Source organism: Aquarana catesbeiana, linkage group LG02 (assembly GCF_042186555.1).
Source record: "Aquarana catesbeiana isolate 2022-GZ linkage group LG02, ASM4218655v1, whole genome shotgun sequence".
NCBI lineage: Eukaryota > Metazoa > Chordata > Amphibia > Anura > Ranidae > Aquarana > Aquarana catesbeiana.
This window is the reverse complement of record NC_133325.1, coordinates 642,718,458-642,741,604: the sequence shown is the minus strand read 5'-3', so window position 1 is coordinate 642,741,604 and position 23,147 is coordinate 642,718,458. Positions and strand designations below refer to the sequence as shown.

General features: G+C 45.5%; 1 protein-coding gene across 2 annotated transcripts in view; it reads right to left on the bottom strand.

Moving 5' to 3' along the window:
• The window catches only part of PDHA1 (pyruvate dehydrogenase E1 subunit alpha 1), a 57,575-nt gene extending 34,649 nt beyond the window's left edge, over positions 1-22,926 (bottom strand). The window contains exons 1-7 of one of the 2 annotated variants that reach the window (XM_073616466.1): positions 22,700-22,926; positions 20,335-20,349; positions 16,771-16,839; positions 15,208-15,381; positions 14,874-15,000; positions 6,657-6,748; positions 5,343-5,435 (exon numbers count right to left, since the gene is read on the bottom strand). In XM_073616466.1, the coding sequence (XP_073472567.1) occupies positions 5,343-5,435; positions 6,657-6,748; positions 14,874-15,000; positions 15,208-15,381; positions 16,771-16,839; positions 20,335-20,349; positions 22,700-22,762 (633 nt within the window). In that variant the 5' untranslated portion in view covers positions 22,763-22,926. The remainder of the gene's footprint in view (positions 1-5,342; positions 5,436-6,656; positions 6,749-14,873; positions 15,001-15,207; positions 15,382-16,770; positions 16,840-20,334; positions 20,350-22,699) is intronic. The other variant, XM_073616467.1, reaches the window with a different exon arrangement.
• Positions 22,927-23,147: the final 221 nt, after the last annotated feature.

Here is a 23,147-nt window from a genome sequence, read left to right as displayed (position 1 = left end):
GGGTGTGAAGGGGGACAGTGTTGTAAGGGGGGGGGGGAACTACGTGCGCTCGCAGGCCACTCGCAGACCTACGTGCACTCGCAGACCACTCACAGACCTACGTGCACTCGCAGACCACTCACAAACCTACGTGCACTCGCAGAAAAGTGCATTCGCAGACCAATGTGCACTCGCAGACCACATACAGACCTACGTGCACTTGCAGACCACACGCAGACCTGCGTGCACTCACAGAACTGCGTGCACTCAGACCACTCACAGAACTGCGTGCACTCGCAGACCTACGTGCACTCGCAGACCACTCAGAGAACTACATGCACTCGCAGACCACTCGCAGAACTACGTGCATTCGCAGAACTGCGTGCACTTGCAGAACTGCCTGCACTCACAGAACACTTGCAGAACTGCCTGCACTCGCAGGCCTATGTGCACTCGCAGACCATTCACAGACCTACGTGCACTCGCAAACCACTCGCAGACCTGCGTGCACTCGTAGACCACTCGCAGACCTGCGTGCACTCGTAGACCACTCACAGACCTACGTGCACTCGCAGAACTATGTGCACTGGCAGAACTACGTGCACTCGCAGACCACTCGCAGAACTACGTGCACTCGCAGAACTACGTGCATTCGCTGACCTACGTGCACTCGCTGACCTACGTGCACTCGCTGACCTACGTGCACTCGCAAACCACTCGCAGAACTACGTGCACTCGCAGACCACTCGCAGAACTACGTGCACTCGCAGACCACTCGCAGAACTACGTGCACTCGCAGACCACTCCCAGAACTACGTGCACTCGCAGACCTCTCACAGAACTACGTGCACTCGCAGACCACTCACAGAACTACGTGCACTCGCAGACCACTCACAGAACTACGTGCACTCGCAGACCACTCACAGAACTACGTGCACTCGCAGACCACTCACAGAACTACGTGCACTCGCAGACCACTCACAGAACTACGTGCACTCGCAGACCACTCTCGCAGAACTACGTGCACTCGCAGACCACTCTCGCAGAACTACGTGCACTCGCAGACCACTCTCGCAGAACTACGTGCACTCGCAGACCACTCTCGCAGAACTACGTGCACTCGCAGACCACTCACAGAACTACGTGCACTCGCAGACCACTCACAGAACTACGTGCACTCGCAGACCACTCACAGAACTACGTGCACTCGCAGACCACTCGCAGAACTACGTGCACTCGCAGACCACACGCAGACCTACGTCCACTCGCAGACCTACGTGCACTTGCAGACCACTCGCAGAACTTCGTGCACTCGCAGACCACACGCAGACCTACGTGCACTCGCAGACCACACGCAGACCTACGTGCACTCGCAGACCACACGCAGACCTACGTGCACTCGCAGACCACACGCAGACCTACGTGCACTCGCAGACCACACGCAGACCTACGTGCACTCGCAGACCACACGCAGACCTACGTGCACTCGCAGACCACACGCAGACCTACGTGCACTCGCAGACCACACGCAGACCTACGTGCACTCGCAGACCACACGCAGACCTACGTGCACTCGCAGACCACACGCAGACCTACGTGCACTCGCAGACCACACGCAGACCTACGTGCACTCGCAGACCACACGCAGACCTACGTGCACTCGCAGACCACACGCAGACCTACGTGCACTCGCAGACCACACGCAGACCTACGTGCACTCGCAGACCACACGCAGACCTACGTGCACTCGCAGACCACACGCAGACCTACGTGCACTCGCAGACCACACGCAGACCTACGTGCACTCGCAGACCTACATGCACTCGCAGAACTGCGTGCACTCACAGAACACTCGCAGACCTACGTGCACTTGCAGACCTACGTGCATTCGCAGACCACTCACAGAACTACGTGCACTCGCAGACCACTCACAGAACTACGTGCACTCGCAGACCACTCACAGAACTACGTGCACTCGCAGACCACTCTCGCAGACCTACGTGCACTCGCAGACCACTCTCGCAGACCTACGTGCACTCGCAGACCACATGCAGACCTACGTGCACTCGCAGACCTACGTGCACTCGCAGACCACACGCAGACCTACGTCCACTCACAGACCTACGTGCACTCGCAGACCACACGCAGACCTACGTGCACTCACAGACCACTCGCAGAACTTCGTGCACTCGCAGACCACACGCAGAACTTCGTGCACTCGCAGACCACACGCAGACCTACGTGCACTCGCAGACCTACGTGCACTCGCAGAACACTCGCAGGACTACGTGCACTTGCAGACCTACGTGCACTCGCAGACCTCACACAGACCTACGTGCACTCGCAGACCTACGTGCAGAACTACATGCACTCGCAGACCTACGTGCAGACCTACGTGCACTCGCAGACCTACGTGCAGACCTACGTGCAGACCTACGTGCACTCGCAGACCTACGTGCATGGGGGGATTTGGAGAATGGGTGATGTAAAGGGGGACAGTGGTGGGGGGATGTCAAAAGGGCAATACTGGGGGGGGGGGGATGTCAAAAGGGCAATACTGTGGCGGGGATGTGAAGGGGACAGTTATGCAGTTTTGTGTGAAGGGGGACAGTGTTGTAAGGGGGGAGGGGGAGTGTGTGTGTGTGAAGGGGGACAGTGTTGTAAGGGGGGGATGAAGGGGGACAGTGTTGTAAGGGGGGGGATGTGAAGGGGGACAGTGTTGTAAGGGGGGGGATGTGAAGGGGGACAGTGTTGTAAAGGGGGGGATGTGAAGGGGGACAGTGTTGTAAAGGGGGGGATGTGAAGGGGGACAGTGTTGTAAAGGGGGGGATGTGAAGGGGGACAGTGTTGTAAAGGGGGGAATTTGAAGGGGGACAGTGTTGTAAAGGGGGGATGTGAAGGGGGAGACAGTGTTGTAAAGGCGGGATGTGAAGGGGGACAGTGATGTAAGGGGGATGTGAAAGGGGACGGCGATGTAAGGGGGATGTGAAAGGGGACGGCGTTGTAAGGGGGGTGTGAAGGGGGACGGCGTTGTAAGGGGGGTGTGAAGGGGGACGGCGTTGTAAGGGGGGTGTGAAGGGGGACGGTGTTGGGGGGATTTGAAGGGGGACGGTGTTGTAGGGGGAGGATGGTGTTGTGGGGGGGGGGGATGTGAAAGGGGACAGCGTTGTAAGGGGGGTGTGAAGGGGGACAGTGCTGTGTATGGGGGGTGGTGATGTAAAGGGGGTAGTGCTGTGTGGGATGATATGTCAAAACCCAGACACAGCAGCGCTGTTGTGCCTGCAAATCTGGGCTGTGATGTAAAGATCTCCAAACTACAGCCCTCCAGATGTTGCAAAACTACACATCTCATCCCCATTGAAAACGTCACCTATGACAAAACGCGTCTGGGAGGGCACGCACTAACGTCACCACGCGGTTTGAGAGGAGGATGGGCTCCTGTGTTTGCCGGCCGGCATTTGTTTTTATGCGATTTTTATCCTTGTACATTTAAGTGCAATACTAACCTTTTTTTCTTTTGATTAAATGGTCATACTGTATTACGCTATGGTCAGTCTCTCTTTTTTCTGAGCCCACCCCGAGTACATCTCAAGTACGGCTACGAACCAGGGAGACGCTTAGGGGGTTGTCAGTACCAGGTCCAGTTTCTGTGTGTGTCCAGCAACCATGCTTGCAAAACAAAGGCCATGGCAGGGTTAAAATCAAATGCCTCTTTCTGCTTACTATCTGGTAAGCAGGCATTTTATACAGTGGTCGGGCACTCTTTCATAATGTGTGGAGTCACTGTGGTGTTATTCAAGAATTGATTTATGGACTATTTTCATCATTATCCATTTACCTATTGTTATGGGCGCAGCTTTCCTCCATTTTAACTGTAAAACTCTTACATTCACAGACATGACTAGGCACGATGGGAATTGTACTTCCTGAACAACTGGAGGGCCACAGTTTGGAGACCCAATACAAAGAAGGAAAAAAGTTTTAAAAACTGGCAACCAACACAATAAAGGAGAGGTATATCATTTTTTTGTAAATGTTATTTTAATTGATGTTGCTAAACAGACCTCTCTCAGTTTGGAAAACATGCTGAGTGTTCTAAGCCCAGCACTCTGCATGTTTGCCGAGTAATCAAAATGGTTCTCTCTACTAATAGAGAGGGAAAGAATGTGCTCCTACTTCGCATTGTGTACAGTCTGATCCCTACCACTCATGTGCTCTATTTTACAGCATAGCTTTTAAAAAATAAAGGGAAGGCTGTTAAACCGGTATTAAACCCAAAACCAAAAACATAATGTAATATATTGCAGCTTACCAATTAGATGTGGCGACTGCATTTGTTTTCTTTTAGGCTTTTTTCCCTCCATATTCACCTGGTGATTTGTTCAGCTCTTCTGTATTAGAATGCCCCCCACTCTGGATGAAGGAGCACAGGGGGGCACCTCGCACCTCTGGACAAGAGCATTGTCAGTCTGGGAGGAGGTTAGTGTTACATGTACTAGCAGATTTAGATATACTAACAAATTGAAGCCAAACACCAGCTACTACTTGGGGGGGGGGGGTACTTTATAATTAGTTACAGCAAATGTTTTTGTTCTTTTGGCAGAAAGATTTTACATAAATAAAAGATGATCTAAAAAAGCACCCCTGTCAGTGGTAAATGATTTGCCTCATCCCTCCGATACATATCCAAGAGAGACTTACTGGTAGGATCACCAAGTGAAAATAAAATAAAGAAAAACCTAAAAAGGGAAAAATAATGCAGCCATCATATCTAAAAGTTGTTAAGCTGCAATATAATAAATGCTTGCTTTAATCTTTTAAGGGGCTCTTCTCCTGCTTTTTGCAGAGGATAAATATAGACTATTCATATGTACCATTTTATATAAAACTCATCACAATACATGAAAAATGCTATTAGTCTCAATAAAATGTTTGAACAAGAAAAATGCTATTAGTATTTATCATAAAATATTTGTAAAATAGATATATTTCCTTCAAGCCTGGTACACACAGGCCGAATATCGGCCGGTTTAACAGAAACCATGTGTACATCAGCCTGGCCAGTTTCTGTTGAACAGGCACACTGGAAAACCAGCATCTGATCAGCGCTGTCAGTCAATGGCTGCGAGCCCTGACCGGTGTGTTCTGGCGGGGGGAGGCTCCCCTGTCAGAACACAATAGCTCAGCGGGGAGATCCCTGTACTAACGTTGCATAGTTAGTACAGCGGCTCCTACCTAGCTCCTCTTTTTTTCGTGCAGCCCGCTGGGTTGAACGAAAAAAAATGTAAAGAAGTGTGTACCAGGCTTGAGAGTATGATTTTGTAATTTTCAATACCCACATCCCTTCAATCTCCAATTCTTACTTGATTAGCAGCTCCATCACCATATAAAGACAAGCAGATTTCATTCTTTCCAAAATATTTACAGGCCAGTGCTATCCCTGCTCCAAGAGGGACCTGAAAGGAAACACATTTTAACCAAATCAATTGACTTACACCCAAAAAATATTAACCACTTCACCCCCCGGAAGGATTTACCCCCTTCCTGACCAGAGAACTTTTTGCTATATGGCACTACGTCGCTTTAACTGACAATTGCGTGGTCGTGCGAAGTTGCACCCAAACAAAATATACATCCTTTTTTCCCACAAATAGAGCTTTCTTTTGGTGGTATTTGATCACCTCTGCGTTTTTTACTTTTTGCGCTATAAACAAAAAAAGAGTGACAATTTTGAAAAAAAAAGCAATATTTTTTACTTTTTGCTATAATAAATATCCCCAAAAATATATATAAAAAAAAAAAAAACAAAAAAATAAAAAAAAAAAACAAAATTTCTTCCTCAGTTTAGGCCGATATGTATTCCTCTACATTTTTTTTTTTACCAAAAATATCGCGATAAGCATATATTGATTGGTTTGCGCAAAATTTATAGCATCTACAAAATAGGGGATAGATTTATGGCATTTTTATTATTATTATATTTTTTTATTAGTAATGAAGGCGATCTGCGATTTATATCAAGACTGCGACATTGCGGTGGACACATCGGACACTTTTGACACTATTTTGGGACCATTAACATTTATACAGCGATCAGTGCTATAAAAATGCACTGATTAATGTGTAAATGACACTGGCAGGGAAGGGGTTAAACACTAGGGGCGATCAAGGGGTTAACTGTGTTCCCTCACTGTGTTCTAACTGTAGGGGGGGGGGGGGGGGCGGCTCACTAGAACATGACAGAGATCACTGCTACTGATCACTGGGAGCAGTAGATCCCTGTCATGTTGCTAGGCAGAACAGGGAAATGCCTTGTTTACATAGGCATCTCTCCGTTCTGCCTCTCCGTGTCACGATTTCGGTACACTGGCAGACACCGAGTCAGCGGGGTACAGGCACGCGCCCACTAGCCCGTGATTTAAAGGAGACATGCAGGTATGCCCATTTGCGCAGCCGTGCCATTGTACCAACGTAAATCGTCGTGCGCTGGTCGGCAAGCGGTCACATAACAGTTGAGCTGTGCTATACAATAATACATTTCTATGAAGGGGGATTCACGTCTCTCCGCTTTGTGCCTTTGGCCAATCCTGAGGGACAGTCAACTAGTGCTGACTAAATGGGAGGTAGCTCTATTAATTATTAATGGGAAGACATAACAGCAATAATAGGCCACATACCTGAGCTCCCACAATGCCATTCCCTCCATAGAAGTTCTTGGCATACATGTGCATTGAGCCTCCTTTTCCCTTGGCACAACCACCTCTTCTTCCTGTCACAGGAGGATAAACATAAAGTAAATATTTTGTAGTATAAAGTAAGGTTTTCTAGTAATAGATATTTCTAAATCTGATAGAAAGTAAATATTGTGTGGTATACCGTATGCTTACCATCTCCATGAAAGCGGTTTTCCAAAGGCTGCCTTGAAGTGATATTAAAGGGTTGGTTTTTGTTTTGTTTTTTAAATAACAAACATATTATATACTTACAGTTGTGCTCATAAGTTTACATACCCTGGCAGAATTTATGATTTCTTGGCCATTTTTCAGAGAATAGAAATGATAACACAAAAACTTTTCTTTCACTCATGGTTAGTGTTTGGCTGAAGCCATTTATTATCAATCAACTGTGTTTACTCTTTTTAAATCATAATGACAACAGAAACTACCCAAATGACCCTGATCAAAAGTTTACATACCCTGGTGATTTTGGCCTGATAACATGCACACAAGTTGACACAAAGGGGGTTGAATGGCTATTAAAGGTAACCATCCTCACCTGTGATCTGTTTGCTTGTAATTAGTGTGTGTATAAAAGGTCAATGAGTTTCTGGACTCCTGACAGACCCTTGCATCTTTCATCCAGCGCTGCACTGATGTTTCTGGATTCTGAGTCATAGGGAAAGCAAAAGAATTGTCAAAGGATCTGCGGGAAAAGGTAGTTTAACTGTATAAAACAGGAAAGGGATCTAAAAAGATATCCAAGGAATTGAGAATGCCAATCAGCAGTGTTCAAACTCTAATCAAGAAGTGGAAAATGAGGGGTTTTGTTGAAACCAAACCACGGTCAGGTAGACCAACTAAAATTTCAGCCACAACTGCCAGGAAAATTGTTCAGAATGCAAAGAAAAACCCACAAATAACTTCATGTGAAATACAGGACTCTCTGAAAACATGTGGAGTGACTGTTTCAAGAAGCACAATAAGGAGGCACATGAAGAAAGATGGGCTGCATGGTCGAGTCGCCAGAAGAAAACCATTACTATGCAAATGCCACAAAGTATCCCGCTTACAATTTGCCAAACAGCACAGAGACAAGTCTCAAACCTTCTGGCACAAAGTCATTTGGAGTGATGAGACCAAAATTGAGCTTTTTGGCCACAACCATAAACACTACATTTGGAGAGGAGTCACAAGGCTTATTATGAAAGGTACACCATTCCTACTGTGAAACACGGAGGTGGATCGCTGATGTTTTGGGGATGTGTGAGCTACAAAAGGCACAGGAAATTTGGTCATAATTGAAGGCAAGATGCATGCAGTATGTTATCAAAAAATACTGGAGGAACATTTGCATTCATCAGCCAGGAAGCTGCACATAGGACGTACTTGGACATTCCAACATGACAATGATCCAAAACACAAGGCCAAGTCGACCCGTCATTGGCTATAGCAGAATAAGTGGCCATTTCAGTCTCCTTCATGCAAGATAGCCCAAGAGTTTACAGGAACTGGAGGCTTTTTGCCAAGAGGAATGGGCAACTTTACCATCTGAGAAGATAAAGAGCCTCAGCCACAAATACCACAAAGGACTTCAAGCTGTCATTGATGTTAAAGGGGGCAATACACGGTATTAAGAACTCTGGTATGTAAACTATTGATCAAGGTAATTTGGGTAGTTTCTGTTGTCATTATGATTTAAAGTGTAAACACAGTTGATTGATAATAAATGGCTTCAGCCAATACTAACCATGAGTAAAAGAAAAGTTTTTGTGTTATTATTCATATTCTCTGAAAAATAGCCAAGAAATCAAATTCTGCCAGGGTATGTAAACTTATGAGCACAACTGTATCTCCTAAAAGTGCACCATTTAGGAGATATTTACTGTACATGCTGCCAGCTATGTTATCCGTGCATTTGCTCCTTCAGAGTCCTGTGCCATAAACGTCGGGCCCCACGTGCATGCTCCGTGGTGAAGATGGAAGCCTTGTCAGTGGCTTCGTTCTAAGGCAAGTTTCACATAACGTACTAGTATGCAATGCTTGCTGTGGGGGGCACTCATGCGTGCTCACTACTGAGCCAGCTCTCTGTGTCCATAAAACACAGAGCGTGGCTCAGCCCAACCCCCCAGCTCACTGGCTTTGACGGACAGCAGCCTGCTGCTGCATCTCAGCCAATCAGAAGGGAGAGACCCAGGACAGCCTTGTGTCTCGGGCACATCGCTGGATCGAGATCGGGCTTAGCAGGACTCAGGGTGGAGCTGCACACTGAAGGTTTTTTACCTTCATGCATTGAATGCATAAAGGTAAAAAGCCTTCAGCCTTTACAAACACTTTAAGCAAACTGGTTTACAAGTGGATCTAAAGGCACAAATACCTACCTCTGCTCCAACAGTCCTATGCCTGCGAGGTCCCTCACCAGCATTTACTCCCCAGCTTCCTCTGGGTGCCAGTCTTTGGCCACCTTGACTGGCTGGTGAGGGAGTAATTTATACTGGAACCGTGCCGGAAATGAAGACGGAGCTGTACATGCACAGCATCACTGAAATTGACCTTCTACCAAGGCATCACATATATGCACTCTGCCTTTGTGCTGGAAGTGTGGACCAGCTCTCGGTCACATCAATAACTTGTGATTGGCTATTACAATGATCACTCACAAAAACATGCTCCTATACGGTTTTTCTTCTCTGAAAAAAAAAAAAAAAAAAAAAAACACAACACACTAGACAAAAAAAAAAAAAAATCATTCAAAAATCTGTCCTTTGGACCATTCTTTCGCACAAATAGAAAATCAGTTTAGACTTTTCAGAGCCGAAAAAAAGGGGGAACAGTTTGGAAAATTCTGCCAAACTAATGATAAATTAAGGTTAATGTGTTTCTCATCCGTTAAAAATGAAACTGTTTAGACTGACTGTGCATATGTGACAAGATGGGCGAAAAACTGATGTCATTGGATGATTTATCGATCAAAATTCGATCATTAACCACTTCTGGACTGTCCAATATATATATATATATATATATATATATATATATATATATATATATATATATATATAGACGCCATTACTTTGACGTTAAATACCGGGGTTGTGGCAGCAAATTTTAAAGTGTAAATGTGAGATCTGAGGTCTTTTTGACTCCAGATCTCACATTAACCTCGCTGGTTGTATTCCTGAGTGTGGCTCGGGATTAAATTTCAGTACCATTATCAGTAACCCCGACCCACACTCGGGATCGCATTGCAGAATCCTGGTACAGCTTACTTACCTTGTCACCAGGATCCTGCGATGTCCCACCGCTGTGTCTGCAGGCTGTGACCTCCGCCTGATGCTCTGTGTGCCAAACTCCATTCCCTGCAAGCATCGCAACGCATGGGGCGGAGCCCGACGGCAAATTCAAAAAGTACACAAAACAAAACACATACAGTGTACTGTATCAAATCATTTCACATCCCTTTTGTCCCTAGTGCTTTGTCCAGTGCCCTGCATGCAGTGTTATATTATATATACTGTTCTGCCTGGAAACCTGAGATTGTCCATGGCAACCAAAAAGTGTCCCTTTACGTCAAAAGTGGTTTTAGATCAGCTAGAAAACAGCGATAGTAAATTAGAACACTTGCAGAATTGAGCGACAGTGAATCGTGAGGAAATTTTATTATTTTTTATAAAATTATAGTTATTTATTATAATTTATGATTTTGTGTTTCAAAAACTTTATCATACCCGGGATGTCTACTAGACTCTTGTTTGGACAGATTTAAGTGTGTTATTACGAATTTCAGACCTACAATATAAAACGCCAAATTTCTATGCAAAACAATGTACCGCTGTGAGACGCAAAAATCTGACATAATCATAGCACCAGGGTGGTTAAAGAGGCTCCGTCCTGCTTATTTCTATTACAAGGGATGTTTATATCCCTTGTAATAGGAATAAAATTGATCAGAAAAAAATCAATTTTAAAAGGGACAGTATAAAAATAAAAAAGAAAAGTGGAATAAAATAAGAAAAAATAAAATAAAATTTAAAGCGCCCTGTCCCTTTCGAGCTCGCGCGCAGAAGCTAACACATACGCAAGTTGCGTCCACATATGTAAACGGTGCTCAAACCACACATGTGAGGTATCGCCCCAAACATTACAGTGAGAGCAATAATTCTAGACCAAGACCTCCTTTGTAACTTAAAACTGGTAACCTGTAGATATTTTTAAACATCGCCTATGGAGATTCCTAAGTTTGTTGCCATTCCACGAGCGGGCGCAGTGGAACAAGCATAACATGTTAGGTACCAAGTTACTCAGCGTAACATTATCTTTCTCCTAGAAAAAAATTGGGCTAACTTTACGGTTTTCTTATTTTTTAATTCAAAAAAGTGTATTTTTTCCAAAAAAAATTGCGTTTGTAAACCCGCTGTGCAAATACAGTATGAAAAAGTATTGCAACAATCTCCATTTTATTCTCTAGGGTCTCTGCTTAAAAACAAAAAAAACAAAAACAAAAAACACAATATTATGTTTGGGGGTTCTAATTACATTTTCTAGTAAAAAATAAAAGGTTTTACATTGTAAGAAACAAGTGTCAGAAATAGGCTTGGTCCAGAAGTGGTTAAATGATGGCACCATCGTTTGCTCTCACAACCGAGTGTTCGTTATTCGAAAACGAGCTTGAGTGATTCTTCGCATTTTGTATGGCTAGCATAAGTCAGAGGTGAAGAGTGTAAACACAAAAATGCATGTGTAAAAATAAAGATAAAATGACTTGATCAGGACTGGATCTACTGTAGCTTAGTGTCAGGGTCAAAGGTCACAATCAGTGCATTTTAGGATAGAATATATATTATACATATACACACACATACATATACACACACACACACACACATCCATACATACATACACATACAGCCCTGAAAAAGTATTCACACCCCTTGAAATTTTCCACATTTTGTCATGTTACAACCAAAAATGTAAACGCATTTTATTATGGTTTTCATTTTTTTTTTTTACAAATAAATGTGAAAAGTGTGGCGTGCTTTTATATTCAGCCCCCTTTACTCTGATACCCCTAACTAAAATCTAGTGGAACCAATTGCCTTCAGAAGTCAGCTAATTAGTAAATAGAGTTCACTTGTGTGTAATTGAATCTCAGTATAAATACAGCTGTTCTGTGAAGCCCTCACTGGTTTGTTAGAGAACCTTAGTGAACAAACAGTGTCATGAAGGCCAAGGAACACACCAGACAGATCAGGAATAAAGTTGTAGAGAAGTGTAAAGCAGGGTTAGGTTATAAAAAATATCCCAATCTTTGAACTCTCATGGAGCACTGTTCAATCCATCATCCGAAAATGGAAAGAGTATGGCACAACTGAAAACCTGCCAAGACATGGCCGTCCACCTAAACTGACAGGTAGGACAAGGAAAGCATTAATCAGAGAAGCAGCCTAGGACAAGGAAAGCATTAATCAGAGAAGCAGCCAAGAGGCCCATGGTAATTCTGGAGGAGCTGCAGAGATCCACAGCTCAGGTGGGAGAATCTGTTCACAGAACAACTATTAGTCGTGCACTCCACAAATCTGACCTTTATGGAAGAGTGGCCATTCAAAAAAGAAAGCCATCGTTGAAAAAAAAGGCCATAACAAGTCCCATTTGCAGTTTACAAGAAGTTATTGTGGGGGACACAGCCAACATGTGGAAAAAGGTGCTCTGGTCAGTTGAGACCAAAATGTAACCTTTTGACCTAAAACGGAAAACGCTATGTGTGGCGGAAAACAAACACTGCACATCACCCTGAACATGGTGGTAGCATCATGTTGTGGGGATGCTTTTCTTCAGCAGGGACAGGGAAGCTGGTCAGAGTTGATGGGAAGATAGATGGAGCCAAATACAAGGCAATCTTAGAAGAAAACCTGTTAGAGTCTGCAAAAAAAAAAAAAAAACTTGACTGGGGCGGAGGTTCAACTTCCAGCAGGACAACAACTCTAAACATATACAGCCAGGGCTACAATGGAATGGTTTAGATCAAAGCATATTCATGTGTTAAAATGGCCCAGTCAAAATCCAGACCCAAATCCAATTGAGAATCTGTGGCAAGACTTGAAAATTGCTGTTAACAGACGCTCTCCATCCAATCTGAGCTTGAGCTATTTTGCAAAGAAGAATGGGAAAAATTTCACTCTAGATGTGCAAAGCTGGTAGAGACATCCCCAAAAAGACTTGCAGCTGTAATTGAAGCGAAAGGTGGTTCTACAAAGTATTGACTCAGGGGGGCTGAATACAAATGCACACCACACTTTTCACATATTTATTTGTAAAAAATTTTGAAAACCTTTTATCATTTTCCTTCCACTTCACAATTTAGTGCTATCTATATACACACACACAGTTAGGTCCATACATATTTGGACACAGGCACAATTTTCATACTTTTAGCTCTGTATGCCACCAGAATAAAATTAAAACGAAACAATCCAAATGAAGTGCAGACTTTCCGCTTTAATTGAAGGGGTTGAACATAAATATTAAGTACAAATTTTAGGAACTGCAACCATTTTTATACACAGACCCCCAGTTTTCAGGGACTCAAATGTAACTGGACAAATGAATATAATCATAAATAAAATGTTCATTTTTAATATTTTGTTGAGAATCCTTTACTGGCAATGACTGTCTGAAGTGTGGAACCCATGGACATTACCAAAGACTGGGTTTCCTCCTTTCTGATGCTTTGCCAGGCTCTAATTATAGCTGTCTCCAGTTGTTCTTTGTTTGCGAGTCTTTCTGCCTGTAGTTTTGTCTTCAGAAAGTGAAAATGCATGCTCAATTGGGTTGAGATCAGATGATTGACTCGGCCATTGCAGAATATTCCACTTCTTTTCCTTCAAAAGCTCCTGGGTTGCTTTTGCAGTGTGTTTTGATTCATTGTCCATCTGTACTGTGAAGTGCCATCCAATCAACTTTGTTGCATTTGGCTGAATCTGGACTGGCAGAATATCTCTAAACACTGCAGAATCTGTCACATCATCAATAAATACCAATGACCCAGTGCCACTGGAAGCCTTGCATGCCCATGCCATCACACTACCTCCAGCATGTTTTACAGATGACGTTGTGTGCTTTGAAACATGAGTTGTTCCAAGCCTTCTTCACACTTTTTCTTCCCGTCATTCTGGTACAGATAAATCTTAGTATCATCCGTACAAAGAATACTGGTCTGGCTTTTTTAGATTTTTTTTTGGCAAAGTCTAATCTGGCTTTTCTATTCTTGAGGCTTATGAATGGTTTGCACCTTGTGGTGAACCCTCTGTATTTGCGCTCATGGAGTCTTCTCTTGATTGTAGACTTTGACAATGATATGCCCACCTCCTGGAGGGTGTCCTTCACTTGTCTAGATGTTTTGAATGTGTTTTTTCCTTACCATAGAGAGGATCCTGTGATCATCCGCCACTGTTGTCTTCCATGGAAGTCCAGGCCTTTTAATGTTTCTGAGCTCACCAGTGCGTTCTTCCTCAGATGTACCAAACTGTTGATTTGGCCACTCTGAATGTTGCTGCTATCTCTCTGATGGATTTATTTAATTTTTGAAGCCTTACAATGGCCTGTTTCACTTGCATGGACAGCTCCTTTGAACGCATGATGTAGGTTCACAGCAATAGATCCCAAATGCAAATACCACACTTAGAATCAACACCAGACCTTTTACCTGCTTAACTGATGAAGAAATAACGAAGGAATAGCCCATACCTGGCCATGAAACAGCTTTTAGTTAAATTGTCCAATCACTTTTGTTCCCTTGAAAAGGGGGGATGGCTATTCTTAAGAACTGTAATTCCTAAACCCTTCGTACGATTTGGATGTACATACCCTCAAACCTGAGAGTGCGCACTTTCAGCACATATCATCATATAAAACTGTAGCTTGAATATGTTTTGGTAAATACCTGAAAAAAAAAAAAAATCTACTAATTGTGCCTGTGTCCAAATATATATGGACCAAACTGTATAAAATATATACACACACACACACACACACACACACACACACACACATACATACATACATACATACATATATACACACACACACATACACACACATATACATACACATACACACACAATACCTCTGCAAAGCAATGAAGATGTACTCTATATACCAGTGAGGCTCTTCTCAACATACCTGTGAGCTCAGCCAGGATTTCTTTCACCGACACCCCACGGGTATAGGTATACCCGTGAGCTCGATAGGCTGTGATTAGGTGATCTGTATCATTAATGGACGCCTCCATGCCAACACAACAAGCTTCCTGTAGAGAGAAGATTTGTATATTCACAAAGAAGAATATTTGTCTAGCGGCCTTAACCCACTTTTCTTTCTAGGAGTAACGTGGTACGATATATGAAGAATCTCATTAGGGGACAGTAGTAAAATCTCTCTAAAAAAGAGGAGCTGTTCATGAGATCTTCTGGCACCAGCCCCTCTGAATAGATGAGATCCTTCTGCAGCATCTTACCTGACCATCATATAGATGACAGAATCCACGGATGATCTTTTGCTTGTAAAGCTGATCTGATTTGAGCTCCATACGCCGGATAGTCTGCATAGTCCTGTAATATTCCAGGCCCTGCTCCCTAGTTAGAACGGCTGTAGTTGGTGGAGCTTCTTCTAACCGGTGAACATCACATTTCTAACAAAGAAAGACAAAAAAAAAAAAAAAAAAAAGACATGTTATCCTCTACTGTTTGCACACTATAAAACACACATACAAATTACAGCTTCATGACACTGAAAGTCACTGTGAGCAGAACCAGTAAAGGCATTTCTTATTTCAGACCCTTTCATATAGGAACCTTTTTAAAAAAAATGGCAATGGCTTAATGGCGTGCTGCTGCTCCTTTACTGTCCAATCAGCAGGCTAGGAATGTGTTCTAGACCAAGCTATGCTGTCACTGCAATATAGATTGAAGAACTAGCTAACTGTGCATGGAAGGGATGCCCGATGACAAGCCTGGCTGAAAAGAATTACAGGTCTTTATATACTAAACCCCACCCAATATGGAGTTTTCAGCCACTAGCAAATGGCGGTTTAACCACTTTGATTCTGGGCACTTTTATACCCCTTGTGACGGGAGTCACTTTGGATGGAACCCAGCTTACCTTGGAGAGCAATGGAATCTCCTTGTTCAGCTCCCCCGGCCCCTCCTATGTGTAAGTTACCCTGTGTGAACTCCTCCCTGCTTATAGGACCGTCTACTGATGAGAAGTTTGAATACACTTGTGTGTATGTTACTGAATGTAGTTTACCCCGCCCTGTGCCATTATACAAAGGAGGGGGGATTGTCCTCTGTTTTATCTCTGTACCTGTGTTCAAACAGTTCATGTTCCAGTTCAGCAGCCAAACGAGTCCTACCTAGTTCTTGGTTGCAAGCGGCTGTAATATCTGATATCTATATTCAGATTGGGAGGAGGCGGTATATGACGGAAGCGCTCAAGCGGAGTGTGGGACGTTCCGTTACACCCCTTCCTGCCCAGGCCAATTTTCAGATTTCAGTGCTGTCGCACATTGAATGACAACACTGTACCCAAATGAAATTTTTATTTTGAGACAGATAGAGCTTTCTTTTGGTGGTATTTATTCACCACTGGGTTTTTTTATTCTTTGCTAAACAAACGAAATGAAAATCAAAAATGTTGAAAAACAAAATGTTTTTTTTTTTTAGTTTCTGTTTTGCAAAATTAGTAATTTTTCTTCTCCACTGATGGGTGCTGATGGGGCTGCACTATTGGGCGTTGATGAGGCGGCACTGATAAGCTGCACTGATGATCAGTGCCATGAATGTATTCACTTTGCCCTATCAGCTCTCCTTTCCTCACACAAGGAAAAGGAATGACGATAACTGGAAAGTCTGTTTACATGTGACCAGCTGTGATTGGACACAGCTGATCACATGGTAAAGGGTCGCTGTGATTGGCCTTTTACCGCAATCTGTGATCAGCTGTGTCTGGAGGTCACAGAGCACATCCGATGCGTGCCCCGGAGAGACGGGAAGGGGTTAAAGTTATTTTCAAACCCTACCTTAATGTCAAAAGTCGCTTCAGAAGCAAAGTCAGCATAGTTGCGGGATGCCACCATAACACGGACAGCCTGGAAAAAAAAAAAAAGATTGGAGTGGACATATAACAGAGCACACAAACTTCGTAAGTCACTAACTTCACAGAACTGTTATTTAAAATAAAGCAAGAGTAAGGCACTGAATGGAATTTGTTACACAATTAATGAATGGTGCAGCCATTAAGATTGAAATGGTTGTGCTGGAATGAGGAAACACACAGAAGCTCTAGCTGTGGGGGCGTGCACAACACTACAATTCAGCTGAAGGCAAAGTTTAAAGAAAATGTCCTCAAAAATGTTTGTATGGGAGATCCACCCACATTATCTGACACCTTTGCAGAAATTGAAGGAAAATTCTACATTTTATGGTTGTCATCAGAACAGAAGAAAAGATTTCCTCTAGGAAGCTAGAGGAAATCTCTCCAAAGGAGACACAGCAATACAAACACATTGTTCGGCAGAAGCAAAGACACCGTACAGGAAACCTGCACTGAAAGAAACAAGGGGGCTGGCATTGCAGACCTCCTCTTAGAAATACTCATTGCCTGGCTAACTCTGGCTTTACCACTTTCCAGGACATTTACCTGGAACAAGTATTAAAATCAAGAAAGAAACGCTTAGAATCAACACTTGTTCTAGGCCAATGACCCAAAATATGGAGGCTAATGGATCGGCGTGGCAGCCAGAGAGCTAGTATTTTCAGAAGGGAAGTCAGGCATGTCTATTGAAATAATGAACAGAAAAGGAGCACACTCACATAGCCACATCCGTAAATTGAGGGAACGAACAAGGAAAAAAAGGTATACTATAACAGTAAACCTAGGTTGGACTTTAAAGGCATAGGAAACAATGAAGAGGTATGAGAATAAACACTATTGAAAAATACACAACATGAATAGAACAGTACAGAAAAATTAAAAATCATGCATACTGATACATAATGTGCAGTGAACCCTTGTGTATCTATGCATTTCACCGTTAGGCTTCTTCAGGATATAGTCAAGGTTCTACAGATAGCAAATAAAGAGAACGAACCTCACTGTCTGAAAATAGAACATATAGGTTTTAAAATGGTGATATACCACTGTACATTTAAAATATACCTAATTTATACAAATAATGAGAAAGTGATAATATATACAAAGACCATGTGGAAAGGGTCAACCGGGTAGGAATACATTGCTCTAAGTACTTAACCCCTTCCCGACCGGCGCACGCCAATGTACGTCGGCAGAATGGCACGGCTGGGCAAATGGACTTACAGGTACGTCCATTTGAATTCCCCGCCCTGCCATTGCGTGCGCGCCGGCAGCTCCGTGAGTCGGGTCGCGGGTCCCGCGGACTCGATCGCCGCAGGGATACCCGCAATCGCCTCACGGAGAGGACGAACGGGGAGATGCTGATGTAAACAGCATCTCCCTGTTCTGCCTAGTGACAAGTGTCACTGATCACAGATCCCTGTAATCGGGAGCAGTGATCAGAGTATAGCACTGCTAGCCCATCCCCCTACAGTTAGAAATCACTCCCCTAGGACACACTTAACCCCTCCCCGCCCCCTAGTGGTTAACCCCTTCACTGCCAGTGTCATTTACACAGTAATCAGTGCATTTTAATCGCACTGATCGCTGTATAAATGACAATGGTCCCAAAAATGTGTCAGAAATGTCTGACATGTCCACCATAATGTCGCAGTCACAATAAAAATCGCTGATCGCCGCCATTACTAGTAAAAAAAAAAAAATTATTAATAAAAATGCCATAAAACTATCCCTTATTTTGTAAATGCTAAAACGTTTGCGCAAACCAATCAATAAACGCTTATTGCGATTTTTTTTTTCCAAAAATATGTAGAATACGATCGGCCTAAACTGAGGAAAAAAAATGTTTTTTTATATATTTTGGGGGGATATTTATTATAGCAAAATGTAATAATGCGTTTTTTTCAAAATTGTCGCTCTTATTTTGTTTATAGCGCAAAAATAAAAATCGCAGAGGCGATCAAATACCACCAAAAGAAAGCTCTATTTGTGGGGAAACAAGGACGTCAATTTTGTTTGGGAGACACGTCGCACGACCGCGCAATTGTCAGTTAAAGCGACGCAGTGCCGAATCGCAAAAAACGCTCTGGTCAGGAAGGGGGTAAAATCTTCCGGGGCTGAAGCGGTTAAGGCATACAGAATCAAGCGGTCAATATCAAGAGAATATTGTACAAATATTATTGGCATCAGATGATATCTATAGAAAAGATTTAAAACTTAGCATATCATTCAGGCCTGGGTACAGAGCTGCTCGTAAGTCATATACAGGTACCCCTATCCTATGACCATTGTCATTAGGTGCTGTATACTTACATACTTTAAAAGGAGCCTAACCTGTGTGTTGGTAGTTATATATTTATATCATCTTACACTGTTTACTAGATTGGGCTGGCCTGACCCATCTGTGCATAGATCCTGACGGTGGTGTAGTAGAACCTGTTTCCAGTGGGATGGTACCCTCTGAACCAGTTTCTGGATACTTATAATTGAGACTTATCTCTCTGCAAGGTATGGCCATCTGTTTAACTGTATCTATCGTTTTTTTTTTTTTTTTCCTTCTTGTAGTATATATCCACCTGCATTATGGTTACTTCCTGTTGACAAAAATCAACAAAATTTTTTAAATGTACAGTGGTATATCACCATTTTAAAACCTATATGTTCTATTTTCAGACAGTGAGGTCCGTTATATTTATTTGCTATCTGTAGAACCTTGACTGTATCCTGAAGAAGCCTAACGGTGAAATGCGTAGATACACAAGGGCTCACTGCACATTATGTATCAGTATGCATGATTTTTAATTTTTCTGTACTGTTCTATTCATGTTGTGTATTTTTCAATAGTGTTTATTCTCATACCTCTTCATTGTTTCCTATGCCTTTAAAGTCCGACCTAGGTTTACTGTTATAGTACACCTTTTTTTCCCTCGTGCATGTCTATTGAATTCGCACCCAAAGTCGCCAAAAGTAGTACAGAAACTACTTTTGGGAATTGGTGCAGTGCCACACAGCTGGCGTTGCACCAATTCGGACGGTGCCATTGCTGACAATAGCCGCCCATTTGGCATGCAATTTGACATGTCAAATCGCATGCCAAATCACATCAATGTGAACCTAGGCTAAAAGCTGAACTCCAGGAATTCAGCCATGTGTGCTTGTTCAGTCCAAGGAGGTGAATTCTACCTCCTCTGTTTCTTTCTTTAATTTACACCTGAAATTTGTATTGAGTCCTGGGGGCATAGATATCACTATACTTCTGGCGCTTCGACAGTGGACTTTATGATCTCAGCTGCAGAGTTGCATGCAGACGCTGTGCCCGTCCACCCCTCCTCCTGCCCAATCACAGAGCACTTTGTATTACGTGAATCTGCCCACCGGTACTCAAAAGACTATTGGTAAATAAAAAAAACAGAGCCACAAATTGTTTTGAAAATGAAATGATCAGATCTGCACAGCAGTTCATAGGATGAAAAGCTCAAGTGTTCCTTACCTCGCCAGTAGTCCCCTTTACCATCAGCAAGCCCAAGACATAGAAAAGAAGAAAAACCAACTTACCAAAGAGGACAAAGAAGTGGCTAGCCTCTAAGTTAAGCTACCAATGACAAATCATGAACACCTAGGCCCCATGGTAACCATGTACCATATATCATGAGTCTAAGGGCAGCTTAGTTGCTATGGACAACACCTCCATGGATACTTTCTTCTAGTTCTTATACATGAATCCAGCTCGGTCCTAAATATTGAAAAGTCACAAGTCTGCAGTAAGCAGCATAGATAAGTGATGGAGTTCTTCTTTACCCTCTGACCCAAACACTGACAAACCCATGGGGAACCAAACTATCATTATCCCCTGCACTCACATCTCTCAGCACTAACACAACCTGCGACCGAAAAAAATATTCATCTGATGAGGTGACCCCCTTCGTGGTTGGGTATTGGGACTGCAATTGCTGGCACTCTACAAATGCTTGTTGCTTGGCTGTGTCTACATAATAGTTACACCCAGAACATGCATGGGTGTCAGAATCCAAGATCACTATACTGTACGTGTTCCAGTCAGCCGCTCATAACAGCCAGACAACTAGCATCGTCATGAGGATGGTGACCAATGGGGAAATCTCCCCAGCAATGACCAAACCTTCCTGTGGATCCAGCCACCCGGGATCCAGCTGCCACGGCCCCACCTCTCCGTGGATCCAGCAGCCACGGCCCCACCTCTCCGTGGATCCAGCCGCCACGGCCCCACCTCTCCGTGGATCCAGCCGCCACGGCCCCACCTCTCCGTGGATCCAGCCGCCACGGCCCCACCTCTCCGTGGATCCAGCCGCCACGGCACCACCTCTCCGTGGATCCAGCCGCCACGGCACCACCTCTCCGTGGATCCAGCCGCCACGGCACCACCTCTCCGTGGATCCAGCCGCCACGGCCCCACCTCTCCGTGGATCCAGCCGCCACGGCCCCACCTCTCCGTGGATCCAGCCGCCACGGCCCCACCTCTCCGTGGATCCAGCCGCCACGGCCCCACCTCTCCGTGGATCCAGCCGCCACGGCCCCACCTCTCCGTGGATCCAGCCGCCACGGCCCCACCTCTCCGTGGATCCAGCCGCCACGGCCCCACCTCTCCGTGGATCCAGCCGCCACTGCCCCACCTCTCCGTGGATCCAGCCGCCACGGCCCCACCTCTCCGTGGATCCAGCTGCCACTGCCCCACCTCCCTGTGGATCCAGCCACCACGCCCCACCTCTCCGTGGATCCAGCTGCCATGGCCCCACCTCCCTGTGGATCCAGCTGCCATGGCCCCACCTCTCCGTGGATCCAGCCGCCACGCCCCACCTCTCCGTGGATCCAGCCGCCACGCCCCACCGCGGAACCAGCTGCCATGGCCCCACCTCCCTGTGGATCCAGCCACCACGCCCCACCTCTCCGTGGATCCAGCTGCCATGGCCCCACCTCTCCGTGGATCCAGCTGCCATGGCCCCACCTCCCTGTGGATCCAGCTGCCATGGCCCCACCTCCCTGTGGATCCAGCTGCCATGGCCTCACCTCCCTGTGGATTCAGCTGCCATGGCCCCACCTCCCTGTGGATCCAGCTGCCATGGCCCCACCTCCCTGTGGATCCAGCTGCCATGGCCCCACCTCTCCGTGGATCCAGCCACCACGCCCCACCTCTCCGTGGATCCAGCCACCACGCCCCAACGCGGAACCAGCTGCCATGGCCCCACCTCCCTGTGGATCCAGCCGCCACGCCCCCACCTCTCCGTGGATCCAGCCATCACCTCTCCGTGGATCCAGCCGCCACACCCCACCCCTCTGTGGATCCAGCCGCCTCTCCATGGATCCAGCCACCACGCCCCCACTTCCCCGTGGATCCAGCCACCACACCCCATCTCTCCTTGGATCCACCCGCCACGCCCCCACCCCTCCGTGGATCCAGCCACCACGTCCCCACTTCCCCGTGGATCCAGCCACCATGCCCCACCTCCCCGTGGATCCAGCTGCTACACCCCCACGGAGCCAGCCACCACGCGCTACCTCCCCATGGATTCAGCCTCCACGCCCCCATCTCTCAGAGCATCCAGGCGCCATGCCCTCACTCCCCTGTGGATCCAGCCACCACTCCCCACCTCCCCATGGATCCAGCTGCCACGGTACCCACCTGATCTCGCTATCCTACATGGCCGCACTCCCTGTGTATCCAACCGCCCCCATAATCACCCCGTCCTTCTCCCATGCATCCCTCTGCCCCCCAGCCTGTCCTTGTATTATTCTTCCACCATAGATGACATTGGTGTGAGTTCTCCTCCATCCACCCCCCTACCCTGAGCTGTGTCCTTCTTCTCCCATACACCACTCACAGTGACAGGCTTGTGGGCCGAGCCCTGCAGCACCCGGGAGATCAGTGACAGCATCTTTTGCATGAGCGGCCGATCAGAAGAGGATCTGGGTCAGTCTCCAGGCCGGGATTCCAGTACGGTGACAAGGACGACCTCAAATCTGATCAGCCGCCTGTAACCTTCCTTGCGTTACACTAGTGCCGGGCGCGTTCCTGACGTCACACACACACCTCCCCAACCATGAAAGAGGACGAAGCATCCAACTGCCTGCGTGCGCGCTCCCGAGCACGGCGCCCCAGCTGACGGTGCGCATGCGTATTCTCGTCTCAGCTTGGTTCGCACCCGAGCACCAGGTTAACAGACTGGTTCCATTACAGACCAGCCCCCAGCCCAGCCTATCTGCTTCACTTACAGCTCAGGACAGCAGATAGTGCCACTCCTCTGCTTTCTGTAGAAGGAAAGATATCCA